A 14,526-nucleotide genomic window follows, 5' to 3' on the forward strand; every position below is an offset into this window, starting at 1 on the left:
GCACAATGCTGCCTTACCGCTTTGGGAAAGGTTGACTGCTTTCCCCAATGTTTCCCCATTTGCTTAAACAGATTTTAGGTGCCCTTTTCCCCTTGTAAAAACAACCCCTTAGGGATGTATTTTTAGCTATATAAACATGTAAGCCATTAGGGCCAACATAACCTTGCATACTTGTAAAATTTACTCACAACATATATTGAAAAAGGGCCTTGCCTCCCAAACCGTGTTCTTTCTTTCCAGTTCCTCTCTTGAGTGTGTTTAGCCTTGTTTATTCACTGTTTGTGCTAGTGGTTGCAAAGAGGGCTGAAGCATTGAGTGGTGATTGAGACCATCGAGGCTGCCCCACGACGCTTTAGAATTTAGGCCCGTGACATCCACCACTTATTAGATACGTAGACGGTGATATGATCTAGAAATAGAGCAGTTATGGGTGTAGTACTCTATGTTTCCAGAGTTGTACATGGGAGTTGAATTAGTAAATTACCCGCTAGTTATTACCTTTTACATTTGAGTCCAATAAGTAAATTACCCGCTAGTTATTACCTAAGTTCCTTTTATTTCATTTTGCCCTATCACTTGCCTTCCTTATATGTAACAGAGTTGCCCATTTCAAAGTTATTATGAGAATTGTTATTTTTTTGCTCCTTAGTTTTCTTCTTCTTCTTAATTCCTTTTAGTTTTCTTCTTTAATTCTTCAAGATTGTATCCGAAGGATGTCCGGTTCACGGAATCCATGGAAGGAGTTCCTCATCGGAATCCTCTATGAAGAATTGGCGATTCACGAGAAAGATTTCAACCAACTAGACTGGCAAGGAGTTGTTCTAAAATTATATCATCAAACAGGCAAACAAATTGATGTAACACAACTGCAGGCATTATGTAAAAATTTAGAGATGAGACAAAGCAGTTCATGGATTTGTTACAAGTTACTGGTTATGAATGGAACCCAAATAACAACAAAGTAACTTGTGACGATGACATCTGGGAACATACTTATTGGGTGAGTTTGTCAAAGCTTACTATATTTTTCGTGGTAAAAATTTTAGTCTAATAAATTTATTTTCTTTTACAGATCCTTGGTGGTAAGTTGATGTTTAGAAACAAAGGGCTTTTACACTATAAAATGTTAGGGGAGATATTTGGCACTGCTAAATATGGCAATCACAGTGTCAATTGTAGGTTTCTTTCCGAATCAGATGATGGTAAGAACCAGACAAAGAGGGCACGTTCATCAAGGTCAATGTCAGCTCAGAGTTGTGATAATGTTTCTATTGTAGCAAAAGTCGGTGATGATATGCAGGATGTATGTATGGATAATAAAAGAAAGAAGAAAAGGAAGAAGCAGAGGGAGAAACATTGTGAAGGGGAAGTAAAAATTGTAAAATCTTCTCCATATTTCAAGAAAGTGCCTGACTATGAGGAGACTCGAAGTAGTCAAGCTATTTCTGATTTGTATATGAAGCCTATCAAGAGTGAGTGCATGGTTAGAGGAGTAACAAAAGGAAGAGAAAGAAAAATGCTAAACGTGGTGATGATGAGAAATTGGGAAATGATAAGACGGAAATGGATGCCAACCCAGTCCTGACTGGTCCTCCTGATACAAAATTGGAAAATATTAATAAGAATGATAATAAACAATCTGCTGATTTAGATGAGGGAAGTGCTACTGTTGCTTCAATTTCGGTTAATCGTGGTCATAATGCAGTGGTCAAGAGTATTGATGATCTCTAATCACAGTTTGTATACAAAGGTGGAAGCTTTAGTTCCGGTAAAAGGAAAACTGAAGATGAGAAGATTGTCCTCAAGTCACAAGTTAGTAGCCCTTTCTCTCGAAGGTTCAAAACAATGCAAAAGTCTTCGGAATCTGGCTCTATGACTGGAAGTGAGAGTGATTTATCACATTCTAGGGAAGGAGGCTGCACACCTAAAGCTGATAAAACTATGTTTGAACCTTGCATATCTCAGGATTTGATCGATGAAAAGATGATTGAACAGAAAGTACGAGTAGTTTCCCCTTACTTTGTGAACTCAAAGAATGGTGAAACTGCAATGAAGAAAGGAAGGTCGGTAAAACGTGTGACGAAAGGAAACGGAAAAAGTGACAAGAAATCACGAACCAAAGTTCGAGTAGTGTCTCCGTACTTTGCTAAGTCAACAGTGGGAAAAGACATAGAGGTAGGGGTGGATAGATCAAAGAGTTCGAAGAACTGTCTCACCAAAAGAAAGGTTTTTCCCTACTTTCAGAATGCACACCGTGAAAAGAAGAAGAGTGGAAAATGTTCAAAAGGGCGGAAACCTCCTCTCTCTGCTTCCCAGAAAAGAGACGAGGCTTATTTAAGGAGGAGTGAAGATAACACGTGGGTACCTCCGCGATCCCATTTTAATCTCCTCCAAGAAAACCATGCTCATGATCCTTGGAGGGTGTTGGTTATTTGCATGCTTCTAAATTGCACCACTGGCGTGCAGGTAATTGTTGCCAATGTTCCCTTTCTTAAGTAGTCACGGGTTATTGAGATGTTTGGTTTATGTTGCTGGATAAAGTTTCCTGTATATTAAGCAGCAGCATCGTATGGGCGATTAGGAAGCAAATTTTAGACCTGAAAGTGATATATAGGCAGATTCCTTTCTCAAAAAAGGGGATATACAGGCAGTTAACTGGTAAAGTTATTGTGTCAAAGTATCAGCTAATTGATAAACGTAAATACTTCTGATAAAGCCTTTCCATTTCTAGTAACATAATAGAACAGAGGCAAGGATAGACCCAAGCATCAAAGCTGAAGTGTTTTGGGATAATTTATTGCTTTGCATTAGCTTAAAAGTACTGATGGACCTATTTAATGAACAATATATAAGGGACAGCCAATTTTGAATGGGGCATTCCCCTTTTCCTGTGGTTCGGGTTGCTTGTTGATCAGAAGTGAAGCAATGAGAGCCACATAGTTATTTGTGTCTTAAAGTTTGTATAATGACCTTATTATGTGAGGGCTCTGTTTATGAGATCACATACTAATAGTGAGAAGTGAAGCAATGAGAGCCACATAGTTATTTGTGTCTTAAAGTTTGTATAATGACCTTATTATGTGAGGGCTCTGTTTATGAGATCACATACTAATAGTGAGAAGTGAAGCAATGAGAGCCACATAGTTATTTGTGTCTTAAATTTTGTATAATGACCTTATTATGTGAGGGCTCTGTTTATGAGATCACATACTAATAGTGAGAAGTGAAGCAATGAGAGCCACATAGTTATTTGTGTCTTAAATTTTGTATAATGACCTTATTATGTGAGGGCTCTGTTTATGAGATCACATACTAATAGTGAGCACATGCATGTAGGTTGAGAGAGTGCTAGCAGAGTTTTTTACTCTGTGTCCAAATGCAGTGGTTGCTACAGAGGTTGCTGCAGAGGATATTGAAAATCTGATACGACCTTTAGGATTATATAGGAAGAGGTCACTGGATATTCAACGGCTCTCTCAAGAATATCTCGGAAAAACTTGGACTCATGTCACACAACTACATGGCATTGGCAAGTAAGACACGCAACTAAATGGATTTTAGCTCCTCATCACAGAGAAACTGAATTGATGCTTCGGTTTAACTTTCCAGGTATGCAGCTGATGCATATGCAATATTTTATACGGGCAAGTGGGATCGAGTCCATCCAAATGATCATATGCTAACTAAATACTGGGAATTCCTGCACGAACTCCATGGAAATGGCTCAGCCTGAGGGTTCAATGTATTTACTTGAAGTTAACAGCAGATAATGCGTTGTTAGGGGTATATTTTGGGGGTCAGTAACATATTTTTGGTAGATTAACCTCTGGACTTTTTTGTGGTATAGAAGCCTTATGGTACTTACTAGGCAACTGTTTTAATATATTATCTCTGCATATGACTGGTGCGAACTTCCTTTTCCAAGAGTATGTAAATCCTTGTTCTATTTTTATGGCTCAATACATATTGAACATCTAATAGATGCTCAAACTGTGCCCATTAAACACAAATTAGACAATTCTAGATCAAGTTCAATGTGTGAATATCACATGCTGCTGACATGGAAACATATCACAAAACAAGTCAAGGTCCAAAAAAGAGACAGAAGTTAACTGGAAATGGAAGATTTTGGCTACGGTTTACTCTTTCCTGCAATTTTTCTTTTTTTACCTGATCTTAGTGTTTGAACCAGAATACGAAGAAAGAGTGCATTTTCTCATAAAGTATTCATTAGATGAAGAGAAAGACGTCTTCACTAGTTCTCGAGCATTTGATTGTTTTTATTCTTCAACCCATTTGTTGATCATTTTTAAAATGGCAGGCACAACGTAAAGGTTGAATTTAGATATAACAACAACAACAATAACAACAAGCCCAGTGTAATCCCACCATGTGGGGTCTGGGGAGGGTAGAGTGTACGCAGACCTAACCTCCACCTTGAAAGGTAGGGCGGCTGTTTCCGAAAGACCCTCGGCTCAAGAGAGGCTAACAAGAGAGGAAAAACAAGACAAAAGGTTAGATAGGACCAAGCATATCGAAAACAATATGAAAACAACGAATAACAAAAGCGAGAAAGTCATGAATTTAGATATAAAATGGTCAAAATGTTGTGCTTTTCGCGGGAAAGAGAGGAATATTTGGGTCCTTCAATAAAATTGCCAAGCTTTGAATGGTCTTTTTCCAGTAAAGGTGCTTCTTCATCTAGGAATAGCCTGCTCCAGATATTTCGCTTGATTCTCTCTTATCCTGCTACATCACCAAAATAGTTTTGTGGGGGTTGGCTAAAAACTGGCTAAAAAAGAACAGGTGTCAATCTATGGCTGGAAAATTCATATTTCGGTGAAATTTTTAATTTCTGACAAAAGCATTTTATACCTTAGTAACATAGTGTCATTTCACGATTCTCCATTTTGACTGAGAAGCATTCCATTGCCATATTAGTGTGTTGTGTTTGATAGGTGCATTTGTGAACTAGGAAAGGTGTTCAATTGGAACAAAACTTAGTGTAAGTGACTAATTGAAAAATTCGGACAACTTTAAGTAGTTGCATATGTATTTAGATCTTTTTCATTGACGTTGTTCTGTCATGCTCGATTAGACCTGCTGTTACTAAAGTCTATAATTGCATAAAGAAGGGTGAAAATAAGGCCTAAATATTATTGTTTTATTTAATTATTATTATGTGTATGTATTAATAGCAGTTACCTAGCAGCTACCTAGAAGTTAGGATGGTTATTAAGGAAAGATAGGCAGTTTATTCTGTAGTTTTTGAGTAGGTTATCTCTGTAGTTAGTCTGGAAGATAAGGTTCCTCGAAACACCTTGGTTGTTGGGTGAATTATCATTCTCAGATGTTGTTTGTCTATTTGTAAACTTGTTCTGTTTGTTGTTGGAAATAAATAATAGTGAAGTGTGTTCTTAGTTTGTGTTGTTTTGGGAAATTTACAGCTTAACGTTTGGAGAGTTTTGTGGGTTCCTAACAATTTGGTATTCGAGCCTTCATTGTGTCAACTAGAATGGAGGGGAGGATTGAAGGATTAGAGAAGACAATGGACGAAGTACAAAAGGTGATCGGTTCAGTACGTGACTACCTGGGGCACGAGACTGGACGCAAAGAAAGGATGAACATGACACATGAAGGGAAAATCAGCGGTTCAGGCAGCTCCAAATAAAGATGCAAATGTGATGGCAAAGAACAACAACAATCGCACAGGTGATGGATTTCGAGAAGAAGTTCAGTCACAATTTCGTGATGAAATGCGTCCTCGAATCTTGACACTTCCTTTATTCTCTAGTGATAATCTATATGGGTGGCTTAATAGAGCAGAGCATTATTTTCATTTTAATGGCATTGATGAGTAGAATAAATTGGAGGCTGCTGCTGTTTGCCTCGAAGGTAGAGCCCTAAATTAGTTCTAGTGGTGGGAGACAAGAGCGCCGATTGTCACATGGGATGTGTCTCGAGTAGCGATACTCCATCGGTTTACACCATCATAGTCAGGGAACTTATATGAGGTTTTGATAGGATTGCAACAAACTGGAAGCGTGGCCTAATACAGAGAAGATTTCGAATAAAGATTTCACATTACTTTCAGTACCTTTGAAAGATGCCGATGATGCAGTTTTGATGGGAATTTTTATAAATGGTTTGAGAGAGGAGATCAAGGCAGATTTGCGTCTTAGCAAGTTGGGAACTCTAACCCAAATTATGGACCAAAGCCAGCATATTGAAGAGAGGAATTGGGCTCTCAGCCAAGCCCACTTGCCAGGACATATGCGTATGGCGCTTTCTAGGGGTTCAATGCAGTTTCCAGTGACTGATAATAACCGAACATGAAGTTTTAAAAGTTCTCCTGTGCGAGTAGCCGCAACACCTTATCATTTTGCCCGCCCAACAGCAGTACCACGATGTTTTCAAGAGCAAAAGCGAGGAGAAATCGCGCAGTCAGGACCTGAAACTTCTGCAAGGCGTCGAGGAGCATACAAAAGGCTATCTGATGCAGAGTACAAGGATAAATTAAAAAAAGCATTTTGTTTTCACTGCAACGAAAAATATGTCCCCAATCACCGATGCAATTCAAAATAATTAAATCTGCTAAATTGTAGCAGTAGAAGATGACGAAGATGGAGGCATAGAAGAATATTCAGAGGAAATAATTAATGTAGGGATGGACTAATTAGATGTTCAAGGACAACCGGAGTCACAAAAATTAATGGGGTTGTCTTTGTACTCTATTGCAGGATTTACCACAAAGAAGTCCTTAAAGGTATGGGGAATAATACTGGGGAAGAAGATTATTGTATTGATTGATAGTGGAGCATCAACGAACTTTATCTCTCGCACAGTAGCTGAAGAATTAGATTTAAAACAAACAGAAACTAAGCCGTTTGTAGTGGAAGTGGAGAATGGACAGCAAGTAAAGAGTAGGGGAAGCTGCAAAGGAGTGGAATTGTGGATTGATACAGTGCGGATAACACAAGATTACTTTCTTTTTAATTTGGGAAGTGCTGATGTAGTGTTGGGATTAGAGTGGTTGGAGACTTTGAGGGATATTCAAGGTAATTTCAAAACGTTGACGCTGAAATTTGAAATAGAGGGGCAAACACGAGTTGTTCGAGGAGACCTCTCATTTTCCAAATCAATGACTTCACTCAAGACTCTGTTTAAAGCCTTAAAAAAAGATGGAGAAAGGTATTATGTTGATTTGAATGAGTTAACACTAAGGGAAGAACAAGAGAATTTGGATTTGCAATAATTACTGGAAGACTTTGGAACTTTATTTGAGGAACTGAAAGGGCTGCCACCTAGTAGGAGTCATGATCATGCTACCCGACTTAAACAAGGATCTCATCCACCCAATATTCATCCATATCGTTACCATCATTACTAGAAAAATGAGATTGAGAGAATTGTACAAGAAATGCTGGTAAGCTGGTAGCACCCAACCAAGTACAAGTCCATTCTCTAGTCCAATGTTGCTAGTTTGCAAAAAAGATGGTAGTTGGATTTTGTGTGGATTATCAGGCCCTTAATAAGATTATTGTTCCCGATTAATTCCCAATTCCAGCAATTGACGAGTTACTGGATGAGCTTGGGGGTGCCACAATATTTTCGAAGTTGGATCTAAGATCTGGGTACCATCAAATCCAGTTTTGCGAGAAGGATGCAACAAAGATAGCTGTTCTTACACATGAAGGCCACTATGAGTTTTTGGTCATGCAATTCGGGTTGTCTAACACTCCATCTACTTTTCAAGCCTTGATGAATGAGATATTTCGGCATTACTTATGTAAGTTTTTATCAGTCTTTTTTGATGACATATTGGCTTACAGTGCAAATTCTTCTACTCATTAGGATCATTCATGGGAGGTGCTCAAAATTTTAAAACTTCATAACTTGGTTGCCAATCGAACGAAATGTCATTTTGGACAACAACAACTGGAGTATTTGGGACATATTATTTCCGCAAGTGGATTCTCAGCGGATCCTACCAAAATAAGAATTATGGTTAATTGGTCAAGTCTCAAAGATATTAAAGATTTGTGGGGATTTTTGGAACTCACCGGTTACTATAGGAAATTTGTTCGTGACTACGGGAAATAGCCAGGCCGCTCACACAATTTCTAAAGAAAGATGCTTTTTGCTGGAATAAAGAAGCCTAGTTAGCTTTTGATTCTTTTAAGAAGGGTATGGTCACTTTTCTGGTTTTGGCACTACCCGATTTTAACAAGGTGTTCGTTGTTGAGACAGATGCTTCAGGGTTAGGATTGGTGCTGTCCTAATGCAAGAAGCACATCCCATCGCTTTTCTTAGCCAAGAACTTTCTATTCGATCTCAATCTAAATCAGTATATGAGAGGGAGTTAATGGCCACTGTTTTTGCTGTACAAAAGTGGCGTCATTACCTGATGGGTCGACATTTCATTGTACGAACAGATCAACGAACTCTCCAATGTCTTATGGACTAGCATGCTATGGCATAAGAGCAACAAAAATGAATCATCAAGTTGATGGGATTTGATTTTGAGATTCAATATAGACCAGGTTGTGAAAATAAGGCAGCTGATGCCTTGTCCTGCCAATTTCATTTCATGGCTTTTTCTATTTTACGCAGAAGTACATTAGATGATCTTTCCACAAAAATTCAACATGATGATCAACCCCGACAATTGGCACAAGATTTTCTACAAGACCCAGCTTCACGACTGAATTATGCTCTAAGAAATGGCTGCCTAATTTTTAAAAGTAGGCTGGTGATTCCCCGGTCGTCATTACATATTCCTATGCTTAGGGAATTTCATTCCTCACCTACAGGTGGCCATTCAATCTTTTTTCGGACATACAAGCACATTTCACAAGTGTTGTATTGGAATGGAATCAAAAGGGATGTACAGAACTTTGTGGCTAGTTGTGAAGTTTGCAAGAAGAACAAGTATGAAACCCTTAGCCCTGTTGGGTTGCTGCAGCCATTACCTATTCCTGCTCAAGTTCGGGATGATATTGCTATGGATTTCATCAGCAGGTTACCAACAGAAATGGGACATGATACTATACTTGTTGTGGTGGACCGTTTCACTAAATATAGCCATTTTCTTCTCTTATCTCATCCATATACAACAAAGAGTGTTACTGAACTATTTGTTCATAAGGTGATACGTTTGCATGGTTTTCCCAAGTCTATTGTTTCAGACCAAGATCAGGTTTTTGTCAGCCAACTTTGGCAAGAATTATTCAAGCTGTCCGGTACTAGCCTCAAATTGAGCTCAGGTTATCACCCACAAACAGATGGTCAAACAGAGGTTGCCAACCGCTCCGTGGAGATTTACTTAAGTTGTTTTGCAGGGGCACATCCAAAACAATGGCCAAGATGGATTCCTTGGGCCGAATTTTGGTTCAATACCACTTACCATGGTTCCACCAAGATGACCCCTTTTAGAGCTTTATATGAACGAGATCCTCCCTCTTTGTTGTGGTTCACTGATGAAATTTTTGCTGTTGAAGAGGTCAACCAACAGCTCACTGTTCACAACACTATCTTGGATGAACTCAAAGCTAATCTGACCTATGCTCAAGCTCAAATGAAAGTCTATGCTGATGCTAAGCGACGTGAATTGTGTTCCAGCCCGGTGATTTGGTTTATCTTCGCTTGCAACCTTTCAAGCTTCGTTCACTTGCTAAAAAGGTTAATGAGAAGTTAAGCCCTCATTACTATGGGCCATATAATGTCTTTAGAAAAATTGATGAAGTCACTTATCGCCTTGATTTACCTCATCATTCATGGGTGCATCCCGTGTTTCATGTTTCTTGGCTAAAGCTTGCTGTGAAGGATTCTGCTCCAGTTCAACAACTCCTTCCTGTCTTATCTGAAGAACTTGAAATGGTAGTACAACTTGAAAGTGTGATAGATTGTAAGACACGTTTGAATAGGTCCAAAGAGATTTTGATTAAGTGGAAGGACTTGCCTGATTTTGAGAACACTTGGGAACCTCATGAAGTTATTGATGCTCAGTTTCCTCATTTGTTAGACCTGTTGTTACTAAAGTCTATAATCGCAGGAAGAAGGGTGAAAATAAGGCTTAAATATTATTATTTAATTTAATTATTATTATGCGTATGTATTAATAGCAGTTACCTAGCAGTTACTTAGAAGTTAGGATGGTTATTAAGGGAAGACAGGCAGTTTATTATGTAGTTTTTGAGTAGGTTTTCTCTGTGGTTATTCTAGAGGATAAGGTTCCTCGAAACACCTTGGTTGTTGGGTGAATTATCATTCTCAGATGTTGTTTGTCTATTTGTACACTTATTTTGTTTGTTGCTGGAAATAAATAACAATGATGTGTGTTATTATTTTTATGTTGTTTTGGGGAAATTTACAACTTAACGTTTGGGGAGTTTTCTGGGTTTCTAACATACTCTCTCTTCTTATTAGACTCAAATCGGACATTTACTCATAAAGAATGCTGATGTCCTTATTAAAACATAGAAGAGCAGCAAAGAATGTTGATTTGAAAATGGAACTCAGATGCAATAATTTTGCTTGAAAAAAGAATGTTTAAATCTCAAGAAATATTCTAGAAGTACTCTCTGGGAAAGTGTGTTGCACTTTTGTCCCTTATCATTATTTTAAAACTTTATATATTTTAAATTTTGAGTTATATAATAGGAAATGATGAAATCAAGATATTAGTGTAATGGTGTAAATTTTATTAAATATAAATCCGTACAATAATTTGGATTATATTAAATTCAAGATATATTAATCCAAATAAATTATGGGCTAATGTAATTGGATTAATTGTTTAAGTCCAATAAATCTGGATTTGATTGAAAAGGTCCAAATGCATTGGGCTAGCCCCTTTAAGTGGGCCATAAATGACGAGCCTATTTTGCTAAACCCAAGATGATGTCTTTTCCAAGAGGCCCAGCTTGGTGCCACGTGTCAAATGACGTGGCACGCCAAGCCAAATAAAAGATCCTATAGGGTCATGCCACGTGTCAAAATGATACATCATGCCTAGTCAAATCAAAGGGCAATGAAGATGTGCCACGTGTACAAATGACATACTCCGGCCAATCAAATATTGCCATGCCAGCTTAAATCTGATTGGCTGAAAGGACTCTATCCTTGTCACAGCTCCGCCATCCTACAACTATAAATAGTGGTCTCATAATTCAGAAAATGGACGGAAATTCTAACAAGAAGCCAAAGAGACTCGTGGATCAAACGCTGCAGATTTCTCTACAAGCTAAAAAAACATTCAAGCACTCAAGTATTTCTCTAGAAGTTCTAGAGTTCAAGACGAAGATTCAAGATCAAGCTTCAAGCCCTTGAATCCAAACACAAGTTCAAGATCACGATCACTAGATTCAAGATTAAACTCAAAAGCCCTTGAATTCAAGGACAAGTCGAGATCAAATCCATCAAGTTCAAGATCAAGCTCAAAAGCCCTTAATTTTATTATCGAAAAGACGAATCAGAGGATTCATAGAGATTGTAACACTCACATTCTGAAATCAAATACAACGATTGTTGCGATATTTTCCTGTCTTGATTATTATGTTCTCGAAGTGAATATTATTGTCTACAAATTCTGGCACTCCCAGTGGGACAATCTCTACCTCTCATCTCAACTTTTCAATCATCAAAGCGCAAGAACATGGAAATGACTTCAGAGAAGATTAACTCCAAGTCAATTTCCTCCAAGGTTGCTAACTCCAAGTTCTTTGCTGATGTAGAAAGCATCCTCGACATTACCTTCGGTAGCATTGGTGCAATTACGAGGAGAAAATCAAGCATGTTGGGATAACAAGCACTCAAAGTGGCATCCGCAACAACTTCTGTTTCAGATCTTCATCCCCAAAAGGACAAGATCCTCTACTAATGCGTCAGAGGAAGAAAGCAGCATTGCTGAAAAGATTAAGAAGACTCTAGCTCTACTTGATCTCTCTAGATCCAAGAACTCTGCTATGAAGGAAGATGATGATAATTCAAGTAACGGATCCTCTCCACTCACACCACATGAAGTAAGCGAGTAAAAGATCAACTTATGCGACAATCCATGCTATTCTCCAACATCCCTAACAATTATGCAAGCAATGGTAACTAACGTTTCATCTATGAAGGAGACACTAGAAAATTTAACAAAGGTAATCGATGGCTTGGCCAAACATGTGCAAAATCAAGATGCTTGGATTGGAAAATTGATGGACAAGATGGATGGCTTAATGGAAGGAGAATCCAGCCATGCACCTAGGACGGGTCCAGGAGCACAAGAGACTGAACCTCGCACAAAACAAGCACCGCCTACCAAGGAAATTCCAATTTCTTCTGAAGGAATGATCCCACTTGACCGATTAAAGGAGTTAATCAAAGGGACTCTCAAGGATAGGTAAGAAGTTGCTGCCAAGTCTTGTTTTACATACACAAAGCTGTACACTACAAGAATTGATAGCTTCAAGATGCCTGCTGGTTACCAACCTCCCAAATTTCAACAATTTGAAGGCAAGGGAAATCCAAAGCAACATGTTGCACATTTTGTTGAAACATGTAACAATGCGGGGACCTATGGAGACTACCTTGTCAAACAGTTCGTCCTCTCCCTCAAGGGAAATGCTTTTGACTGGTACACTAATCTTAAGGCTAATTCTATCGATAGTTGGGAGTAACTCGAGCTGAAGTTTGTCAATCGCTTTTATAGCAAAAGCCGTACCATGAGCATGGTCGAACTAACAAGCACTCACCAGAGGAAGGGCGAAGTAGTTATCGATTTCATCAATTGAAGGAGAAATACAAGTCTAAACTGCAAAGATAGGCTCAGCGAAGATTCTGCGATAGAGATGTGTATCCAAGGAATGCATTGGGGGCTTCACTATATGTTGCAAGGAATTAAGACAGAGTCTTTTGAAGAACTAGATAATTGTACTCATGACATAGAGTTGAGCATGTCTTTCACTGGAAATGAAATAACGCCTTTCTACGACTCCTGCAAAGGAAAGGACAAGCAGAAGCCCAAGAAATAGAGCAAGTTTATTCCCAAGAGTGACAACAAAGAGTCCATGAACATCAATGTCTTGCCTTTAAAGTTTACTAAGAAGGTGAGCAAGAAGCAGAGTATGGAAGCAACTTCCTTCCAAGACAACACAAGCCGAAAGTTGACCTTGAAGGAGATGCAAAAAAGAGAATACATCTTTTTGAATTTTGATGTCCCTGAATTTTTTGATGAACTGCTTGAGCTGAAACTAATTGAGTTACCAAAGATAAAGCAGCCCAATGAAGCTGGAAGAACAAATGACCTGATCTATTGCAAGTATCATCGACTTGTAGGTCACCCTCTTGAGAAGTGCTTTGTCTTCAAGGATAAAGTTATGCAGTTGGCTAATGAAAAAAAAATTCTGCTTGATGATGAGAATGAAAGTTTGAATCAACTCTCTATCACCTTTGATTCTTTCGATCTGGTCTAGATATGCAGCTTTGAAGAACATGAGGAAGCACCATTGGTGGAAGATAGAACCCAGGTTGATGAAGCCGATGATGAAGGTTAGATTTTGGTGACTAGGCAGAGATGTTGTAAAACAAGTCCACAAAAAGAATCATCCAAACAACCAACTAGGAAGAGGATGGTTAGAAGAGCAAGGAAGGAAAAATCAGTTGGGCATCCGAAGAAAGCAAAAATAGAGGTGAACTACCACCAAGAACCACGACTCCCCGTGACTTTGGAGGAATTCGTACCAAGTTGGTTCCGTAATAAGACTGCTTGAGACAACATTGAGGCATCATGCTTCAATACTGGTAAAGAAAAAGCAACGGATGAAAGCTTATCAACATTGTCTCTATCGGCATCTGAAAAGCCTGTTGAATCTTCTTTCCAAGAGGTACACACATGTGATACAAGAATCACATTCATGGATGATGATCTTCTACTTGGTGAAACACTACACAATCTTCCTTTATACATAGTGGGTTTGCCTCGAGAAGAGGATAAACAGAATATTAGTAGATGATGAATATGGAGTTAACATTCTTTCTATTCGTATAATGAAGGATCTTGGTATCACGACCGAAAAACTTTCTAAAAGCAGCTTGATGATAAAAGGATTCAATCAAGGGGTCAAAGAGCCACAGGTGCTATCAAATTAGATATCACAATCAAAGATTTACAATCAAGTGCATGGATGCATGTCATTGACGCAAAGACTTCATACAATATGCTGCTTGGTAGGCGATGGATACACGAGAACAAAGTTATCCCATCCTCCTACTATCAATGTTTGAAGTATCTCGAAGGCGGTGTCGAAAAGAAGATAATTGCTGATGACAAGCCTTTTACTGAAGCTGAGTAACACTTCATCGATGTGAAGTTCTACCTGAAGAACTACATTATGAAGAAAGTAAAAGTCGATGACATCGCAATGACCAAGAGTGATAAGATTGCAACTAAAGGAGCTGAGGAGACTATTGGAAAAGCCGAAGTTAGTGTTGAGGTGCTGCACTCCAGTGCGAATAAAGGGAACATCATGTCTTTGAAGT

The 14,526-nt window shown here is 38.6% G+C and overlaps 1 protein-coding gene and 1 pseudogene across 1 annotated transcript; both read left to right on the forward strand.

Moving 5' to 3' along the window:
• The first annotated feature begins 733 nt into the window (after positions 1 to 733).
• LOC132622863 (methyl-CpG-binding domain protein 4-like protein) lies at positions 734 to 3,943 on the forward strand (annotated as a pseudogene).
• Positions 3,944 to 6,712: 2,769 nt separating this feature from the next.
• Positions 6,713 to 7,854, forward strand: LOC132622108 (uncharacterized). Its single transcript, XM_060336642.1, has 2 exons — positions 6,713 to 7,058; positions 7,568 to 7,854. Exons 1-2 carry the CDS (start codon positions 6,713 to 6,715, stop codon positions 7,852 to 7,854), a joined length of 633 nt encoding a protein of 210 aa, XP_060192625.1.
• The last annotated feature ends 6,672 nt before the right edge of the window (positions 7,855 to 14,526 follow it).

This window comes from Lycium barbarum, chromosome 12, assembly GCF_019175385.1.
Source record: "Lycium barbarum isolate Lr01 chromosome 12, ASM1917538v2, whole genome shotgun sequence".
Taxonomy (NCBI): domain Eukaryota; kingdom Viridiplantae; phylum Streptophyta; class Magnoliopsida; order Solanales; family Solanaceae; genus Lycium; species Lycium barbarum.

Bases quoted from the DNA above. Each gene is read 5' to 3' on its own strand.
- LOC132622108 (XM_060336642.1), top strand. From the start codon at position 6,713: ATGGGGTTGTCTTTGTACTCTATTGCAGGATTTACCACAAAGAAGTCC. The intron at 7,059-7,567 runs GTAATTTCAAAA...TCCCAATTCCAG, and splicing joins GACTTTGAGGGATATTCAAG to CAATTGACGAGTTACTGGAT.